At 31.5% G+C, this 17,692-nt stretch overlaps 1 protein-coding gene across 1 annotated transcript in view; it reads left to right on the top strand.

Moving 5' to 3' along the window:
• Nucleotides 1–17,692, top strand: part of BCAS3 (BCAS3 microtubule associated cell migration factor) — a 512,946-nt gene that overhangs the window by 166,174 nt on the left and 329,080 nt on the right. The window contains 1 exon segment of the mRNA XM_039885843.1: nt 4,491–4,624. Coding sequence (XP_039741777.1) covers nt 4,491–4,624 — 134 coding nt within the window.

The following is a 17,692-nucleotide window of genomic DNA, read 5'->3' as shown; positions in this document are numbered from 1 at the left end:
TGTGTGAAGAAGTGAAAAAAGAAATTTTGAGATAGGCTACACAGAGGATAATAAGGATAAATTTTTAATGGGTGATTTCTTTAAAAATATGAATTTGTTTTACATATTAAAAACTAAACGAATATTAATGTCAATTTGGAAAGCTGGGAGCATATTGAAAAGTGTTCACATGTGAACACTCATATGCAACGCAAAAATAATCTTGATTTGGCTAAGAGGGAATTTTATTCGAATGCTCATCAATAAAATATTGATATAAGATTCTAAAAGAAATGAAGTTTATCTTCAGTAGCTGAGCAATATATTTGTGTTAAATATATATTTATCGTATTTCATGTCAGGATAATGTTTCTGTTGGATTGTTTGTCATGTGCACAAAATAGTTTTGTTGTGGGAAGGCAGAATCAAAACATAGCAGAGGATTTGTGATAATTCAAACTTACTGTAACTCAGCAAAAAGTAAGAGGAGTGAAAAAATACTGTCCACAAAGGGACAACAAAGCATTCATGCCCAACCTTAGAAATTTATCGTTTGAATAGCAACAATATGAAAAGAATATAAAGTATGTCAATGACATCATGTACATAGCTAGGCACAGAGTGGGAGGTAATGTTATGTAAATATTTACAGTTTTGAACTAGATCTCAGTAAACAACACTTTTTTTTCCACCATTTCAAATGTATTCTCTTAGAAATAGCCAGGACACTGGCATCTAGTATGGTATTTTTAAATCTAATATAGTGAACAGAGCTGTAACTTGTATTAGATAAGTAAAAACTCAAACATACTTTATATTTCCATTTATATGTCTACCTTATTGTCCCACAGATGCTTAATATTCATTTTTTAATTACATTTATTGGGGTGACATTGGTTAATAAAATTACATGGGTTTCAAGTGTACGGTTCAATAATATGTCATATGTATATTGCATTGTGTTTTTACCACCCCAAGTTAAATTTTCTTCCTTCACCATATATTTAACAAAGAAATTTTAAGTGTTTAAAAATGTAATTCCATTTCTGGCATAGCAGAGTAATCTAATAAGCCATTCTTCGGACAGAAAATAAATATAAATTCTGGACAAAATGTAAACAAACAGGAATTTAGATATGTGTATTTTCCCTGGAACAAACATTAAAAACATAAAGAGAGATATCCAAGAAACCAATATGTAAAATAAAATTGGATATTGAAATTAATGAACAGTAAGGAGCAGAGAAGAAAACAAAATCAGAGACAATCAGAAAAATAAAAACTAATGAAATGGTAGGTATAAATTTAACTTTACCAATAAATTATACACCGAATGTGAATGAACTATAAACACCAATTAAAAGTCTGAGATTGAATTAAAAAAATCTCCAAAACTTGACCCAAATTATTGTGTAAAACACCATCATTTTAAAGACATTATATTGATTATAAAGTAGAATCAAAAGTATATATCGTGTATACACCAATCAAAACAAAGCTGGAGCAGTGATATCAATTTGAGAAAATGTAGACTTCAGAGCAAGGAAAATACCAGAGTTAAAGTGGGACATTACGATAAAAGATAATTCAACAAGAAGTCATAATAATCCTAAATGTATATGAAGCTAAAAAAAGAGGTCTAGAATTTATGGCATTTATGTGCATAACTGAAAAAAAAAACATATCCGCAAATATTCTTGGAGATGTTAACTTATACTCAGTAATAGAATAAGGAAGCAGGCAGTCTATCAGAAATGATATTGAAGATCCAAACAGCACTATTAATTAATTTGAATTCATTGACATTTATTGAACACTCTGGGTATTGAAGTGTACATGGGACAGTTACCAAGATGTGTCATATTCTGAGACATAAAAAACATTTTAACAAATTTCTTGTCATAATGGAATTAAACTAGGGATCAATATATTAAAGATACCTGGAAAATACCCAAATATTTGGAAACTATACAGCATAGCTTTAAATATCCCATGGGTAAAACAAGAAGTCTCCAGAAAACATTTAGAACTGAATGTGAAAAAAAATGTAGTGTATTAAAGTTTGTGGAATTTCTCTAAAGCAGGTTAACAGGGAAATTTATAGTAATATGTGCTTATTCTGAAAAAGAATAAAATTTCTGAAACCGTAAGCTTCCACCTCAAGAAACTGGAAAAAAGAAAGAGAAAATAAAACTAATATAAGGAGATGAAGGAAATAGTAGCAGAAGATAGTAATAGCAGATGAAGGAAGACTGTAGGAGAAATCAGTAAAATTGAAAAGGGAAAATTAATGACACCAGAATAGGGTTCTTTGAAAAGATCTAGACAGACTGACCAAGAAAAAAGGAGACACCAATTTTTGATATCCTGAATGAAAAAGTTGACATTACTAAAGACCCTACAGATGTTTATGGGAACCATTTCCACGAATTACAGAAAGTAATTCAACCAAGAAGAAAATTTAAACAATATATATATATATATAAATATATAAAAATTTAAATTAACATTTAAATTAAAAAGAAATTAAAAATTTAAACATTTTTCCAAAAAAGGCCCCGATAGTTTTACTAGCAAATTCTACCAAATGTTTAAGTAATAATGTTTTCCCCAGTCTTTTCTAGAAAATAAAAATATGAGGAATATTTCACAACAATCACACCAAAAACAAACACATTATTAGGAAAGAAATCAACAAACCAGTATTTCTCAAGAATAGTCATGAAAATATTCAACAAGATATCAGCTAATTTAATATAGCATCATATAAGAAATGATTTTGACCAAGTGGAGCTTATCCAGAAATGCAAGGCTTGTACAACATTTGATAATCATTCATTATTAAAATTCACCATATTAATTGACTAAAGAAAAAGCATGTAATCATTTCATAGGTGCAAAAAAGTACTGAACAAAATTCAACATTTGTTATTGTAAAAATTCTCAACAAATTAGGAATAGAAAAAAACATCCTTAAGTTGATAAAAGGGCATTTAAAAAACCCTCAGCTAACATCATACTTAAAGATTGAATGCTTTCTCCTAACCCTGGAAATAAAGCACAAATATTGCTTCTCACCACTCATGTTTACCTTCCTCAAATGTAAGTCAGGAAAAAAAAGAAAGAAAAGGCATATAGTTTGGTAAGGAAGAAATCAAACTGTCAGATCATATGCTAAATGAATGTAAAGAAAATTTCATGTAATCCACATAAAAACTCCTATAACTAGCAGAATATATAGTCAGTATAAAAAATGTCAATTATATCTCTGTCTACCAGCAAGGAAAAATTAATAATTGAAATAAAAGTACCATTTATAATAGATGTAAGATAATATATGTATAATTTGTGCGCTGAATAAGAAGTAGATGTCAAAAAAGTCATCAAGAAATTTGACATGTTCGTAAATTAGAAGACTGAATATTGTTAAGATGTCAGTTATCCTCAAATTGCTACATAGACTTAATACACTCCCCCAAAAATTCCAGGAATTTTTTTTTAAAAGCTGATACTGTTTGGAAAGGCAAAGGAATTGGAATAGCAAAATAATATTGAGAAAGGTCAGAAAAAGAGGACTCACTTTACTTGATTTCAAGATTTCCTATAAAATTAGAGTAGTCAGGAAAGTATAGTGTTAAGGAAAGTATAAACACAGAAATCAGTGGAATAGAATTGTACTTCTAGAAAAAAGACCTAACTCTATTACGGCCAGTTGGTCTTGGCAAGTTTACAATGGATAATGAACAAATAAAGGATAAGGAATTCAATGAATAAAGAATTGTCTCTTCAAGAAATCTTGCTGGAACAACTGGACATCATTTGCAAAAACGTTAATTTGTCTGATACCTCACGTTTCGTATAAAAATTAACTCAAAATGGATGATGGACCTAAATGTAAAATATAAAGCTGGAATTTTGACAAGAAAACAGAAAATTATTGTGACTTTGGATTAGGCAAAGCATTCTTAGTTTTGACGTCTTGTCAAAATTAAAAACTTTCTCTGTTAAAGATACTGTAGGCAGTTTTAGTAAATATTATGCCAGGGTAGAGAGACATTTTAAACTGGTTAATAAAGTAGGACATTAATAGTTGTATTAGTAGGTAAATTGGAACTTAAAATTTAGGTTTTTAAAATGGCAAAAAAGTGGGAGAGAGTTCCATGGAGTTGTCATTTTCACATGCTTTGTTATCAAATTTGCTATTTTAAAATGCTTGTGAATTCTCTGTAAATTCAGGCATGTAAAACATTTCTCTACTAGGCATTGGGAACATCATAAAACCTTTACATCTAGTATTCTCACTATTCTTGTATACCGATGTGGTGTTAAGGTTTTGTATTCGCGTAGAGAAAAGTACTATGTTTTAACTTTTTTATCATGGGAACTTTCTTATATCTTTGGTGATTTCTTTCCTTTGATAATATTTTAAAGTATGATGAGTACTTTGTGAAAATATTTTATCCATATACATAATTGTTTTTATTTTTACCTTCTTTTGGTATATCCTTTAGGAATGCTTCTAGTCACAACAGACACCCTTGGCCATGACTTTCATGTCTTCCAAATTCTGACTCATCCGTGGTCCTCATCACAAAGTGCTGTCCATCATCTGTATACTCTTCACAGGGGAGAAACTGAAGCCAAAGTAAGTTGTATATGTTTCAGAAGGTGTTTTCTTTGTGTAATGTAACATCTAACTTACCTGGTTACTTATATGATATTGGAAGTTAATGTTATTGAGAAAATATTGTTCTTTCTGATAAAGTGGGCCAGATAATTAAGAAAAATATATTTACCCTATTTTGACCTAATAAATACATAAGCAGTAGGTGAACAATTCAATGAATGTTAAGAAAGATAAAAGTTCCTTTCTTCTCCTACCCTAATACCATTTCTTGCTCCAGATAAAACCTTGTCATTTATTTGATATCCATCCCTCCAGATCTTTTTCTAGGCATTTTGATTCTATATACATGCATACAATACATACATGCATAGACATATACATGTAAACACATGCATATTCACGTATACACAAAATAATTGAGTTTTATAGTGTATATAACTATATGGATATTATTCAGTGGTGCACTGGAGCCTGTTCACCATGGTTAGTGAGAATCAGTTATGCACATCTGTCCCCAACTCTGGATATAATGACATTACATTGATAGTGTGAAATTATCCACTGCAGAAGTGTTTACATAATGGAAATCAGCAAACTCTACTCTAGCAATTTTTTTTCTTAGGGAGCCAGTTTTTAGCACTTAGCATCATTGTGCACATATGCATGAGGGTGTGTATGCATGTGCGTGTGCGCGTGTGCGCACGCACACACACACACACACACCACACACCCATATATAATTTACTGCACATTTATATTGGGAATCATGCTAAGTGCTTTACATATATTTGATGTTCTTAATATCACTTGATATATACTGAGATATTACCTTAATAGCCTAAAATCCTAGATATTCTTTATTTTCATAGAGCCTGTCGTTATGCATTTATCAGTATACTACTGTATATACTTTATTCTGAGAGATAGCTCATTGACCCAACACCTATTAACTAGTCCATCCTTCCCCAATAGTTTAAAATGCTCTTTGTCATAAATATCCATTAAAAATTTCTATAATAGAATGAAACACCTTAAATATGTAGAAAATGATACTTTAAAAAAAAGCATGAGCATTACTATAGGTTGCTATTTTTTAATCATTCTGAAAATTGATAATTAAAGGGAAATATTTAGCATTGATTTTTCTTTTATCAATTTAATTAGATAATGAAATAGTTGATGAGGGAATGGTTTATTTAATTGAAGAATTCCAGTTTTAAAAAAAATTAAATTTTAGATGTATTCTGGTGATAATTTTGCAATATATATAAATATTGAATCATTATGTTGTATACCTGAAAGCAATATAATGTTGCATGTCAGTTATACTTAAATTGAAAAAAATAGTTGGAATTTTAAGAATCACTATGTTGCTAACCCTAATGAAACAGTAGACCTAGGCAGTAATCATGTGTTCAGTTGTAGCTGACGATTCTTAACATTACCAAAGTGGAACATCAGTTATCATGTGTTTTGCGATGTGATGAGATAGGATGTATACTACATCATCTATGAAATATTTCTGCCCAGCCCTCAAAGTTAAACATGAATCGAATTCAGCCCCTAGATATAATTAGCACTTTAAACAAAATACAGAGATTGATGAGGGACAAGTTAAACAATACCGTGAGAATGCAACTAGCCAACTCTAAAACATGGGAAGTTCTTCATCACAAACATGACCTGGTTTTTACAACAAATAATTGTACTGTGAAAATAAAAGTGGGATGTGGTGGGGGCTAAAAGTAATTTTAGAGAATGTTATCTAAGTACAAAGTGTAGACATTATTTGAATCCTGTTTCATAAAAATCAAGTACAAAATGTTTTTTTCATACAAATGGTGAGATTTGAACCTTTGCTTTAGTAGATGCTGTGAAAAGAATTTAATGTCCTTATTTTCTTGTGATACATACAAAAATATTTACAGATGTGTAGAATTTGCTTTAAAATAATCTAGGAGTACAAGAGTGTTGATTAGATAAAAGAACAAATAAATGAAAAAAGAAAATAGGAGATGGTTATATTGATTACAAGAATCTTAAGAGACATGAATTAAATGCAATGTGTGAATTTTGGAGCCTGATTTAAACAGAATGTAGAGAGATATTTTGGAGACGGTTGGAGAAAATAGATCTTGAACTGTGTATTATAAAACATTAATCAGCTAATTTTGCTGAATTTGGGTCTGCAATTTTTTAAAGTTTTTAAGTCTATCTGTTAGGCATCTATCTTAAGTCATACTAAAGTAGGTACAGACGAAACAGTGTGATATCTCTAATCTGCTTTTAAATATTCTGGCAAAACAAATTAACAGATAGATTAAACAACATGTTGGGTAATGTCGTTATTGGTGGTTCATTATATCAATCTATACTTCATGTATGTTTGGAAATTTCTCTAATAGAAAGTAAAAATAAAACAATACCTTTCACAAATATTATGCTGTTTTATTTACTTTAGCTTTATGGAATAATTTAATGTTCATTTTTAAAATCTTTCCCAGCATCCTTGGATATTTTTTCATTAAGATGCATTTTAGAGTAACTCTATTGAGTTATATAAAGAATCTTCTGGAGTTTTTTATTTGGATTGCATTGAAGTTACATTTTAATATGATTAGAAATCACATATTTACGATATAGAAATTTTGCATCTAGGAATTATGTTTTAAAATTAGTTATTGCTATAGTATGACAGAACTATTGATTGTTTTGTATCAAATTTGTATCTTCCTGCTTTCTTAGACTCTATTGTATAATCAAATAGTTTTTCAGTAATGTTTTTTGGCTTTTGTAAATAGAACATATTTTCTGAAAATCATGATAATTTTTGACTTTTTTCAGTTTTATTTTTCTTCCTTATTACACTGACTAGGAATTCTAAAACAATGTAATTATATTAGTGATAGCTGTAGCCTTTTTTTCATTAATAATACCTCCTTTTATTTACTTTCTTATTTTGCTTTATTTTTAGCATCTGTTTTTATGCCAATACCATACTGTTTTGATTACTATAGCTTTGTAATATAGTTTGAAATTAGGAAGTATAATGCGTTCAACTTTATCCTTTCTCAAGATTGCTTTGGCTATTCAGAGTCTTTTGTGTTTCCATTCAAATTTTAGGATTGTTTATTTCTGTGAAAAATGTTAATAGATAGAATTTTGCATTAAATCTATAGATTGCTTTGGGTAATTTTAATATTTTAATAGTATTAATTCTTTTGGTCCATGAGAATGAAATAATTTATTTGTCCATTCTTCAGTTTCTTTCATCAGTATCTTACAGCTTTCAGTGCATAAGTCTTTCATCCTTTTGGTTTAATTTTTCTAGGTATTTTATTTTTTTCAATGCAATTGCAAATGGGATTGTTTTCTTAATTTCTCTTTCTGATAGTTCATTATTAGTATATAGAAACAACTGATTTTGGTATGGTTGTTTTTATATTCCACAATTTTACTGAATTTGTTTAGTTTAACATTTTTTGTTGGAGTCTTTAGGGTTTTTTATCATGTGATCTTCAAATAGAGACAGTTTGATTTCTTCCTTTCCATTTTGTATGGCTTTAATTTCTTTGTCTTACCTAATTGCTCTGGCTAGGACTTCAGTGCTGTGATTAATAAAAGAGGCAAGAGTGGGCATTCTTGTTTTATTCCTGATCTTAGAGGAAAAGCTTTCAGCTTTTCAACATTGAGTGTCATATTAGCTATTATCATATATAACCTTTATTTTATTGAGGTATGTTCCCTTTGTACCCACTTGATTGAGAATTTTTATCATGAATGTATGTAAAATTTTTTCATATTATTTTTCTATATGTATTGAGATGATCATGTGATTTTTTTTCTTTCATTTCGTTAATATGGTCTGGATCTCACTCAGCACCTAGCTACAGGTTGCTTGGAAGTTAGACCCTTAGACAGCAACTTTTAAAGTATGAAAATACACCTCTTTCATGGGAAGACTGGTAGATGGGCATTTCAGTCTACTGCCTCTTTGTTGTGCCCTGGGTAGATATTGGGTTAAGAAATAATTTTAAACTATGGTAAATATTTTATTCCTCATCGAAATTTATATTACTTCTTTTATTTACATGTACCATTTAGTTGAATAGATATCTATTTTACTCAATGGATTATATCATTCAATAATTATTTTAATAATCCAAATGTCCCAGATTTGGCTGGTTGAATCTTATTAACTTGGCATCTGTGTCCTTTGACATGTCTCCATTATTTTTTGAAAGTGTCCTTACATCCTGGCATAACTAGCTTGCTTACTGTCATGTTTAGTTACCATTTGTTTTTATTTCTTTTGTATGGAAGTTTTCAATTAGATGAGCATTTTATGTAAAGATTTAATAGTCCATTATGCTTCTGGGCACATATGTACTGTGAGTATTTCTTAACTCTGTTTTTTTAATCCCTATCCTGTCCTCACTAGTCACTGGTATGTATTACTTTAGTTATAACCTCAGAGAATTAGAATATTTTAAGCACTTACACCAATTTTGTTTTTACTTAAACCTATTTTTGATGCCTCCTTTGCATTAGCATTAGTTGTCATTTAATTTACCTACATATCCAACCTGGAAAGATTATGCTAAGCTTCTTTGTATCTGTCATCCTTAGAATAGTTGCCCTGCACATGGATAAATATTTATAGGTATAAATAGTTTGATACTGCCAGTGCTATTCCTGTTTAACAGGTAGGGAAACCAAATAGAAATTATTAAAATTATTTTGTTCCATGTCACACCTTATAATTTAGGAACTTGAGAATTTCTAAACACCAAACATCAAGATCTAAGGAAACTCAATGACCATAAAATTAATTTTATAAGCTTCTATTGAAAATTATTTTGAAATGATATATAGGGTTTAACACTGATGATAAAATCTATATGGCATATGATCTGTCTATCCATCTTTGAGTACTTCAAAATAATGTCATTCTGGATTCTTCCAAGAACTCTGAGGATACTTTAATCAGGCAAGGGGGAAAAATCAACTATGTGGATCTCATTATGTTGAATTAAGTTGTTTTGTGATCTATGACTTGGAATATCCTCTGCATCTGACAGTAATTTTCCTCATAAAGCACATATGTAGTTAGAAAAATATTCCTAGTTTTCAACAGTAAAGTCATATGTTGTAAAACCTTACAATATTTTGTTAATATACTTTTGTAATGTCTTACTCAAGCAGACACAAGCCATTTTGTACTTAACATGCTAATTTTGAAAAATGGTAGACTTGGTTTTGAACCATCTGCATATCAGTATTACTTTTACTTTATCAGAGTAGTCCTGCAAAATGATTAATATGTTTAGTTCTCAAGGAGAAAAGAATGTAGCTATTTAATATTATTAATTGATAGTATTTGATGGGCAGTTCAGATAAAAACATATAAATTTACTATGTGTCCCAAATATTGCCTAGTTATGCTTATACCAAAATTCAAATTTTACTAGACTTTCTATATTTTTATTTGCTAAACATGGCAACTGTATGCATTACTCTGGGATCCTGATTTTTTGTCAATCTCCCCCCTCTAAAAACAAAATTAGCTTTACTTAGATTTAATTCTCATAATATAAAATTCATTGTAGCACAGATACATCCATAGATAATACATAAACAAATAGGCATGGTTGGCCCACAGTTATAGCAACCCCTCAATTAAAGCAGAGCTTACAACTTTCCATTATCCTGCTATGCTGATTGGTCCTTACATTTGTCCCTCCAGAATTTTTGTTAAGGTTGTACAGCTGCCCTAGGCTAGTGGACACTGTCACCTTTCATCTTAGCCAAGTAGTCAGTAAATTAGGCATTTAAAGGAAACTGTGAAATAAGGGACTATTGAGCCAGCCATTGGCAGTGGAGTAAGGTGATAAGTAACTAAAAACAAGATGCTGCTAAGGCTAGGATGGAACATAGTCTAGAACATACCATTTTCATTTGACTAGCAAGCCCTGTTGGGCCCTACCACCATGTTTATCATCAGTTTTGAGTGAGTCTGGAAAATCACAAGGCTCCCATGGGTCAGTTGTTCATTGACAAGAACTTAGTAGCTGCCCTCTAAAAGAGGGAGTGTACTTGGATGCTGGATCAGGTAGGTGGCGGTGTTGTACTGGGATAACACACCTCCGAGTACTTCATCAGCCAGTGAGTCTTCACCTAAACTTTTTTCCCTGCTGGGGTTCTCTGTTTCTATTGCATAACATGGGGAAGGACCTGGAAGCCTAGTAGGTCGGTCGTATACTTGTCCCACAGTCTACATGGCAGAGGATACTCTGTGACACAAGCAAGTAAGTACTGTCATGTAAGCCATTAATACCAATTATACAGTTATCAACATGTGTAATGACAATAGTATACCAACAACATAACTTTAGCTTCTCTTTCCTACTGTGAAGTTTGCTAACACCTCACGCTGGGGTATTTTTCCTCCTCTGAGGACATGGACTAATAAGTTTAATGTGCACATGCCAGTTATTCAAATGACAACTGCCAGGTTGTCACAGTATCCCCTATCTTGGTGTCGGGTGGCTAGCCTGCAGATACTTATGAGGACAGCCAAGAGTGTTGGCTTTTCTTCTCACTTGGCCAAATGTTGGGTCCAGTGTTGGTGCCAGTTATTTCCCATAGGCAGTGATACAATTACCACTGTCCAGTGAGTGTACAGGCACAATAGCCCCCTTCTTTCTGCCCCTACTTCGAACACTGCCTAGTTTCACCTTTCAGTCCTTGGCATTTTGGGCCACCCATCTTTGTCTTCACTTAAATTCAAGCTGCAGCAGGAGCCATCTACGTTAGCACTGCTGGCTCTGTGTTTGCAAGGCATCACACTCACTTTTTTTTAGTTCAGATTTTTATTGAAGGAATTGTATTTGTGTGTACTTAATAAGAAATAGTAGTGAGAGACTTCATGCACACTTTACCCAAGTTATACCAATGGTAACATTTGCAAAACTAGAGTATATCACAACCAAGGTATTAACATTGGTGCAATCCACTGATTTTTTTTCAGATTTCATTTATTTGTGTGTGTGTGTGTGTGTGTGTGTGTGTGTGTGTGTGTGTTAGGTCCATACAGTTTAATCACAACATGTAGTTTTGTGTATCTACCATCACTGTCAAGATACTGAAGTTTTGTCCTGTCGCCCTTTTATAAGTAGACTAGCTCCCGTAGTTCGTTTAAACATTCATCTGCATTATTTATGGTTTTGGGCTATTATGAATATATTATGTGAACATAGTTTTCATTTCTCTGTCATAGATGCCTAAGAGCATAGTTGTTAGTTCAAATGGTAATTGCATGCTACTTATTTTAGCTCATTTTCTAATTTCTGGCATCTAGAAGAGTATCAAACATGTAAAAGGCTTTCCATAAATATTTATTGAATAAATAAATGCATATGAAAAAATTAATAAGTGGAGGGTCTAAGCAGATAAGATAGAGAGTATGTGTAGATTATTGGTCTTTACCATGTTTCCATTCTAAAGAACTTAATCCCAAGCCAACTTTTATCACCATTGACCTTGTTGCATTTCCATTTTTAATGGAAATGTATTTATTAATTTTTAAGGAAAAAGTTATTGAAGTATTGGGTTGGGACTGTCTATAGAACTGATATATTAATTCTTATTCAAATAGCTTCTTTTTTTTTCCCTGTAATTTTTTATTAAACATAACCTCATCTGATGGCTTGGATCTTGGCTAGTTTTGAAAAATTAAAAAAAATTTTTAATTACCATTGACATACAATATTACATTAATTTCAGGTGTACAACATAGTGATTAGATATTCATATAACTTAAGAAGGGATCACTTCGATAAGTCTAGTACCCATCTGACACCATACATAGTTATTATAGTATTATTAACTATATTCCCTATGCCGTACTTTACATCCTCCTGACTTTTTATAACTAGAAGTTTGAATATCTTAATCTCTTCCCTTTTTTTACTTATATCCCCAACCCCTCTCTCATCTGGCAACCATCAATTTGTCTCTGTATCTGTGAGTTTGTTTTGTTTGTTCACTTATTTTGTTTTTTAGATTCTACATGTAAGTGAAATTATATGGTATCTGTCTTTCTCTGACTTATTTCACTTCACATAATATCCTCTAGGTCCATCTATGTTGTTGCAAATGACCAGCTTTCATTTGTCTTTATGACTGAGTAATATTCTGTTGTACATATGTACTACATCTTTATCCATTTGTCTATTGATGGATACTTAGATTGCTTCCATATGTTGGCTATTGTAAATAATGCTGCTATATGGGACATGTATTTATAGTTTTAATTGTCATTCTTACAGGCTTCTGAATGTATAGAACCCTAGGATTGAGAATTTTTATCCCAAGTTCTCTCTGCTTTTTCTTTTTCTTTTTAAAAGAGACTTAAAAAGGAAATTAGGATTTGAATCATTAGGTATGTATTTGACTACAGAAACAAAATCACAATTAACAATGCTTTTAAAAAATCAGGGTTTATTTTTCTTATGTTAAAAGAAGGATGCTCTGGTTTTGGTATAATTGCTCAACAATGTTTCTGTGACTGTTTTGCTCTTTCCCTCATAATTGTTTTTAATTGCCACTGCTCTGGGCATCATTTCTGAATTCAGGCAATAAGATGGGGAGAAAGGGAAGTATTAGTGATGTTAATTCCTTTAATCAGGAAAGCAGATACTTCCCCAGAATTCTGTAGTAGTATCCTTCTTTTGTCTAAGTGATTATAACTGTGTCAACATGTGCTATAAGAGGGGCTGGGTAAGTATGTAGGAAGCATACTGGGTAAGTATGTAGGAAGCATCTGTGGTGGTGTCAGGTGAGGGCGTGATGGTTGGAGATGGGTGTTCGGTTTACTGTTTACTGCTTTCATCTGCATAACCGTCACTATAGTCAGGACGTAGAGCATTTTCATCATCTCCGGAAGTTTGCTCTTGCCCCTTTCAGTTAAACCTTCTGCCCTACACCCTAGGCAATCATTGCTATTACTTCATTAAAACTTTTTTTCCATTGCTGTTGACATTCAATATTATTTTAGTTTCAGGAGTTATTTCATCCTTTTAAAAAAGTATCATATAATTTATATAATTCGGTATGGATATAGGGAGCCTGCCATTTCTGGTCACTTTATTATATTTTCTAGCTCCATATTACAGACTTTAGATCAGTGTCAGAGTCATTATCCAAGTATTTTAAAACTGCAAATTTCTTGGTCATGTCTCTCGCATCTCCCGATACCTGCTGAATCATAATTCTGAATGTGGGACCAAAGGATCTGCAGTTCTTACAAATGATCTAGGTGCTTCGTATCACACCAAAGTTTGAGAATCTCTGCTTTAGATTTTAGGATGTTAAATTAACCCTAAGTTTTTATCACTGTTATTAGTTAATAGGATTTTGGGTGAGTTTTTAGTATAAATTTAGAGCCTTATAAGATGCTGATTTATACATCTTTGATGGTTATATGTAGTAACATTTAATTCTAGTGCTCAAACACTCTTGTTTTATATGCAATTTGAATTCAGCCTATTTTGTGAATTAGATATACTATGTATGCTTGGGTTTTTTGTTTTGATAAAATTTTGTACATAATTATTCTATGTGAGTATATGTTTGCCATATATATAATATTGCTGTTTTGGATTATTAAATCAATGAAATATTTAAAAATAGATAATTCAGATTGCCAATTTTTAAAAATAAATTAGAATTACTGCAATATAGCTACAGTATGTTTTAAGGAACAAGTATATTAGCTTTCTAGGGGACTAATTGTTTTCTGATAGCCAAATTTTATATCATTACAATAAGAAAAAAATGTGAGATATTCTAAGTATGCTAGGTAATACAGGAACCATTTAAAGAAAAATAAATTATATAACAATAAAATAATGTAAATTTGCAAAACATTTAGGCACTATGTATTCTTTATCTGGGTCTCATTAGTTAAGAATTCTGACATTTAAATTTAAGTATAAAATTTAAAAAGTAGAGCTTTTAAATCTCTAAATTGGTAATAATGTGTCTTAATGAGGATTCTCTGACTAAACTAGGTACTCTTTTCTTGATTTTTTTTCTGTCTTTTTATGCCACACCTTTATGCCAAATGAAGGGAAACTTAATAAATATATCAGGTTATACATTTTACTCACATTATATCTAAGTCACTTGTTTAACCCCAACCAAAATGTGAAATGAGCCAAGATGGAAACAGATAAAATGCTAGTTTAGACATCCTAGCAGCTGCTTATCTTCCTTTGAGCATAGGACAAGAGACATCTCTAAGAACTAAGGAACAGTTAAATGGAACCATGAACTATAAAAGAAGCTGTAGAACTTCCCCTTCAGCTGTCCAGCTAGTTAGTCCTTTCATCTTTGAAGTAACAGATTTATTGAGACATAATACAGATATGTAAATTTCACCTTTTAAAAGTGTACAATATAGTGGTTTTTAGTGTATTTACAGAATTGTACATCGAACACTACTGTCTCATTCCAGAACAGTTTTATCACCCCAAAAAGAAACCTGGTACCCATTAGCAGCCACTCTCCATTACCTTCCTCCCGGTCCTTGGCAATTGCTAATTCATTTTCTATCTCTATGGATTTGCTTTTCCTCTACATTTCATGTAAATGAAATCATACAATATGTAGCCTTCTCTGTCTTCCTTCTTTTATTTTGCATGTTTTCAAAGTTCATGTTGTAGCATGTATCAGAACTTTATTCCTTTCAATGGCTGAATAATATTTTCTTGTATGGATATACCACAATTTGTACATTCATTAGTTGGTAGACATTTGGGTTTCCACTTTTGAGCTCTAAGGAATACTGCTGTGAACCTTAGTATACAGGTTTTTGTTTGAGCATATGTTTTCAGTTTTCTCGGGTATCTGGGAATAAAACTGTTGGTCATATGGTAAATCTATGCTTAACTTTTAGAGGAATTTTCTAAGTGACTGCACTATTTATATTCTCCCCAGCAATGTTTGAGGGATCCAATGTCTCTATATCCTCATCAAAACTTATTTTACCTCTCTTTTTGTTTATAGTTATTCTTTTCCGTTTGAAGTGTGGTATCTCATTGTGATTTTTATTTGCATTTCCCTAATGGCTAATGACGTCGAGCATCTTTTCATGTGCTTATTGGCCAATCGTATGTATTCTTTGGAAAAATGTCTACCAGATCCTTTGTTTATTTTTAATTGGATTATTTGTCTTTATGTTGTTGAGTTGAAAGACTTCTTTATATATTCTAGATGCTGGACCTTTATTAGATGTATTATTTGCAAATATTTACTGCCATTCTATGGGTTGTCTTTTTACTTCTTTGATAGTGTACTTTGATGCACAAAAGTTTTTAATTTTGAAGAAGTCTTTTGTTGTTTATAGGTGGTTTGAATTAAGAGTTCAGTTAAGAGTCTAATGTAGTAATCTGGTAGAGAGATGACAGTGGTTTACGTTGGTAGCAGTATAAACAGAGACATTTGGATAGAGTATGGATATATTTTATGGTAATTATGATAATAATAGCAAACATCTTTGTTCAGTGGTTATTAAGTGCTGGGCACTGTTCTAAGTGCTTTACATGTTAAATCATTAAACCTAAAACCCCATGAGATTTGCATTATTATTCCTATTTTGCAAATGAAGATCTGGAAGACACAGTGTTGTTAACTAACTTTTCCATGGCCATGTTGCTGGTAAGTGGTAAATATATTCACTAGGAAATGCTATCTGTGGATACAGCCTATAATGACATGTAAAGACTTTATATTTATGATGCTATTTCCATGTGTTTTGATTATCTTTTATAGCATTGAAGTTTAAAGATTATTTTACATTTCAGTTTGGTTACTCATAATGTTATCTGATGTAAAATTATATGTGTTGAATGTGCATGTGTATCTGTATCTGTATTTATGTAATACATAAAAATACATATATGCACATAAATATATACATACATACCTATCCATTTATGCATTGAGAGATGTCTGGAAGAATGTGTTCCAAGTTAATAAGAGATAGTTGTCTCTGGTTGTGAGATGTGTGTGTGTATGTGTGTGTATGTGTTTAAACTAAAATTATTTTCTCTAATAATTATGTGTTTAGTTGAATTGAATACAGCTACATCCACCTGGAAGATGGAACAAAATGTCTGCTTACTTTTGAATTTAGAAAAGAATTTTAATCTTACTGGTCTTATCTCATATGGGTTCCTCCAAAGCAAAGGCTTTATGTAGTTTTCCTTGTCTATGCTATGGAGTGTCTTGTCAACTATTGGAATAATAACGACCTGAGGGACAAGCTTACCATTTTTTTGACTTTGACTTTAGATTTCCAAGATCCTTTCTGGTTTGAGGTCTATGATGGCCAACAAATCTATATTTACCGCTTGATGGTGGTATAAAATGGGTCAGCAGACTTTGGTCTGCATGAGCCATATTTTGTCTTCTGGTTTTGGACATCTCACAAGCTAAGAGTGGCTTTCATAGATGAGCACTGGAATCTATTTGATAATATTAATGCTAGCCTAGAGACCCAAATAATCAAAATATTGTCTCCTATTAAAAAGGATACCATTCTTTTCATTAGTAGACCTATATTACAAAAAATTATACTTAGTAAAAATTTTGTCAAAATTTGTTTTCTTTCTTGTTAGTATAAGTACCTACCTGGTTTTGCTTCCTTGTCTGCAAAGCCTAAAATTTTACGAACTGGCTCTTTATAGAAAAAGTTTGCCAAACATTGTTCTAAAAGAAATATGCACTTGTCTCCTGTCCACGTTCATTCTCTGCTTCAGTTTAACAGCATTTTGAAATGCTAAGCAGGAGCCACACAGCGTGTCCCTTGCTGTAGAAATCTACTTGGATTGGATCAATTCCTGAGTTTAGGGTAGGGGATATTCAGTGTTTTTAAGAAGTAATTATCTAAATTTGACCTCGAAGGCAAAGGATGTAAAAGCAAAAATAAATGAATGGGACTGCATTAAACTAAAAAGCTTCTGCACAGCGAAAGAAACCGTCAACAAGGTAAAGAGATAACCATCTGAATGGGAAAATATA

This window comes from Pteropus medius, unplaced genomic scaffold (genome assembly GCF_902729225.1).
Source record: "Pteropus medius unplaced genomic scaffold, Ma_sr-lr_union100, whole genome shotgun sequence".
Classification (NCBI taxonomy): domain Eukaryota; kingdom Metazoa; phylum Chordata; class Mammalia; order Chiroptera; family Pteropodidae; genus Pteropus; species Pteropus medius.
This window is presented reverse-complemented; position numbering and strand designations above follow the sequence as displayed.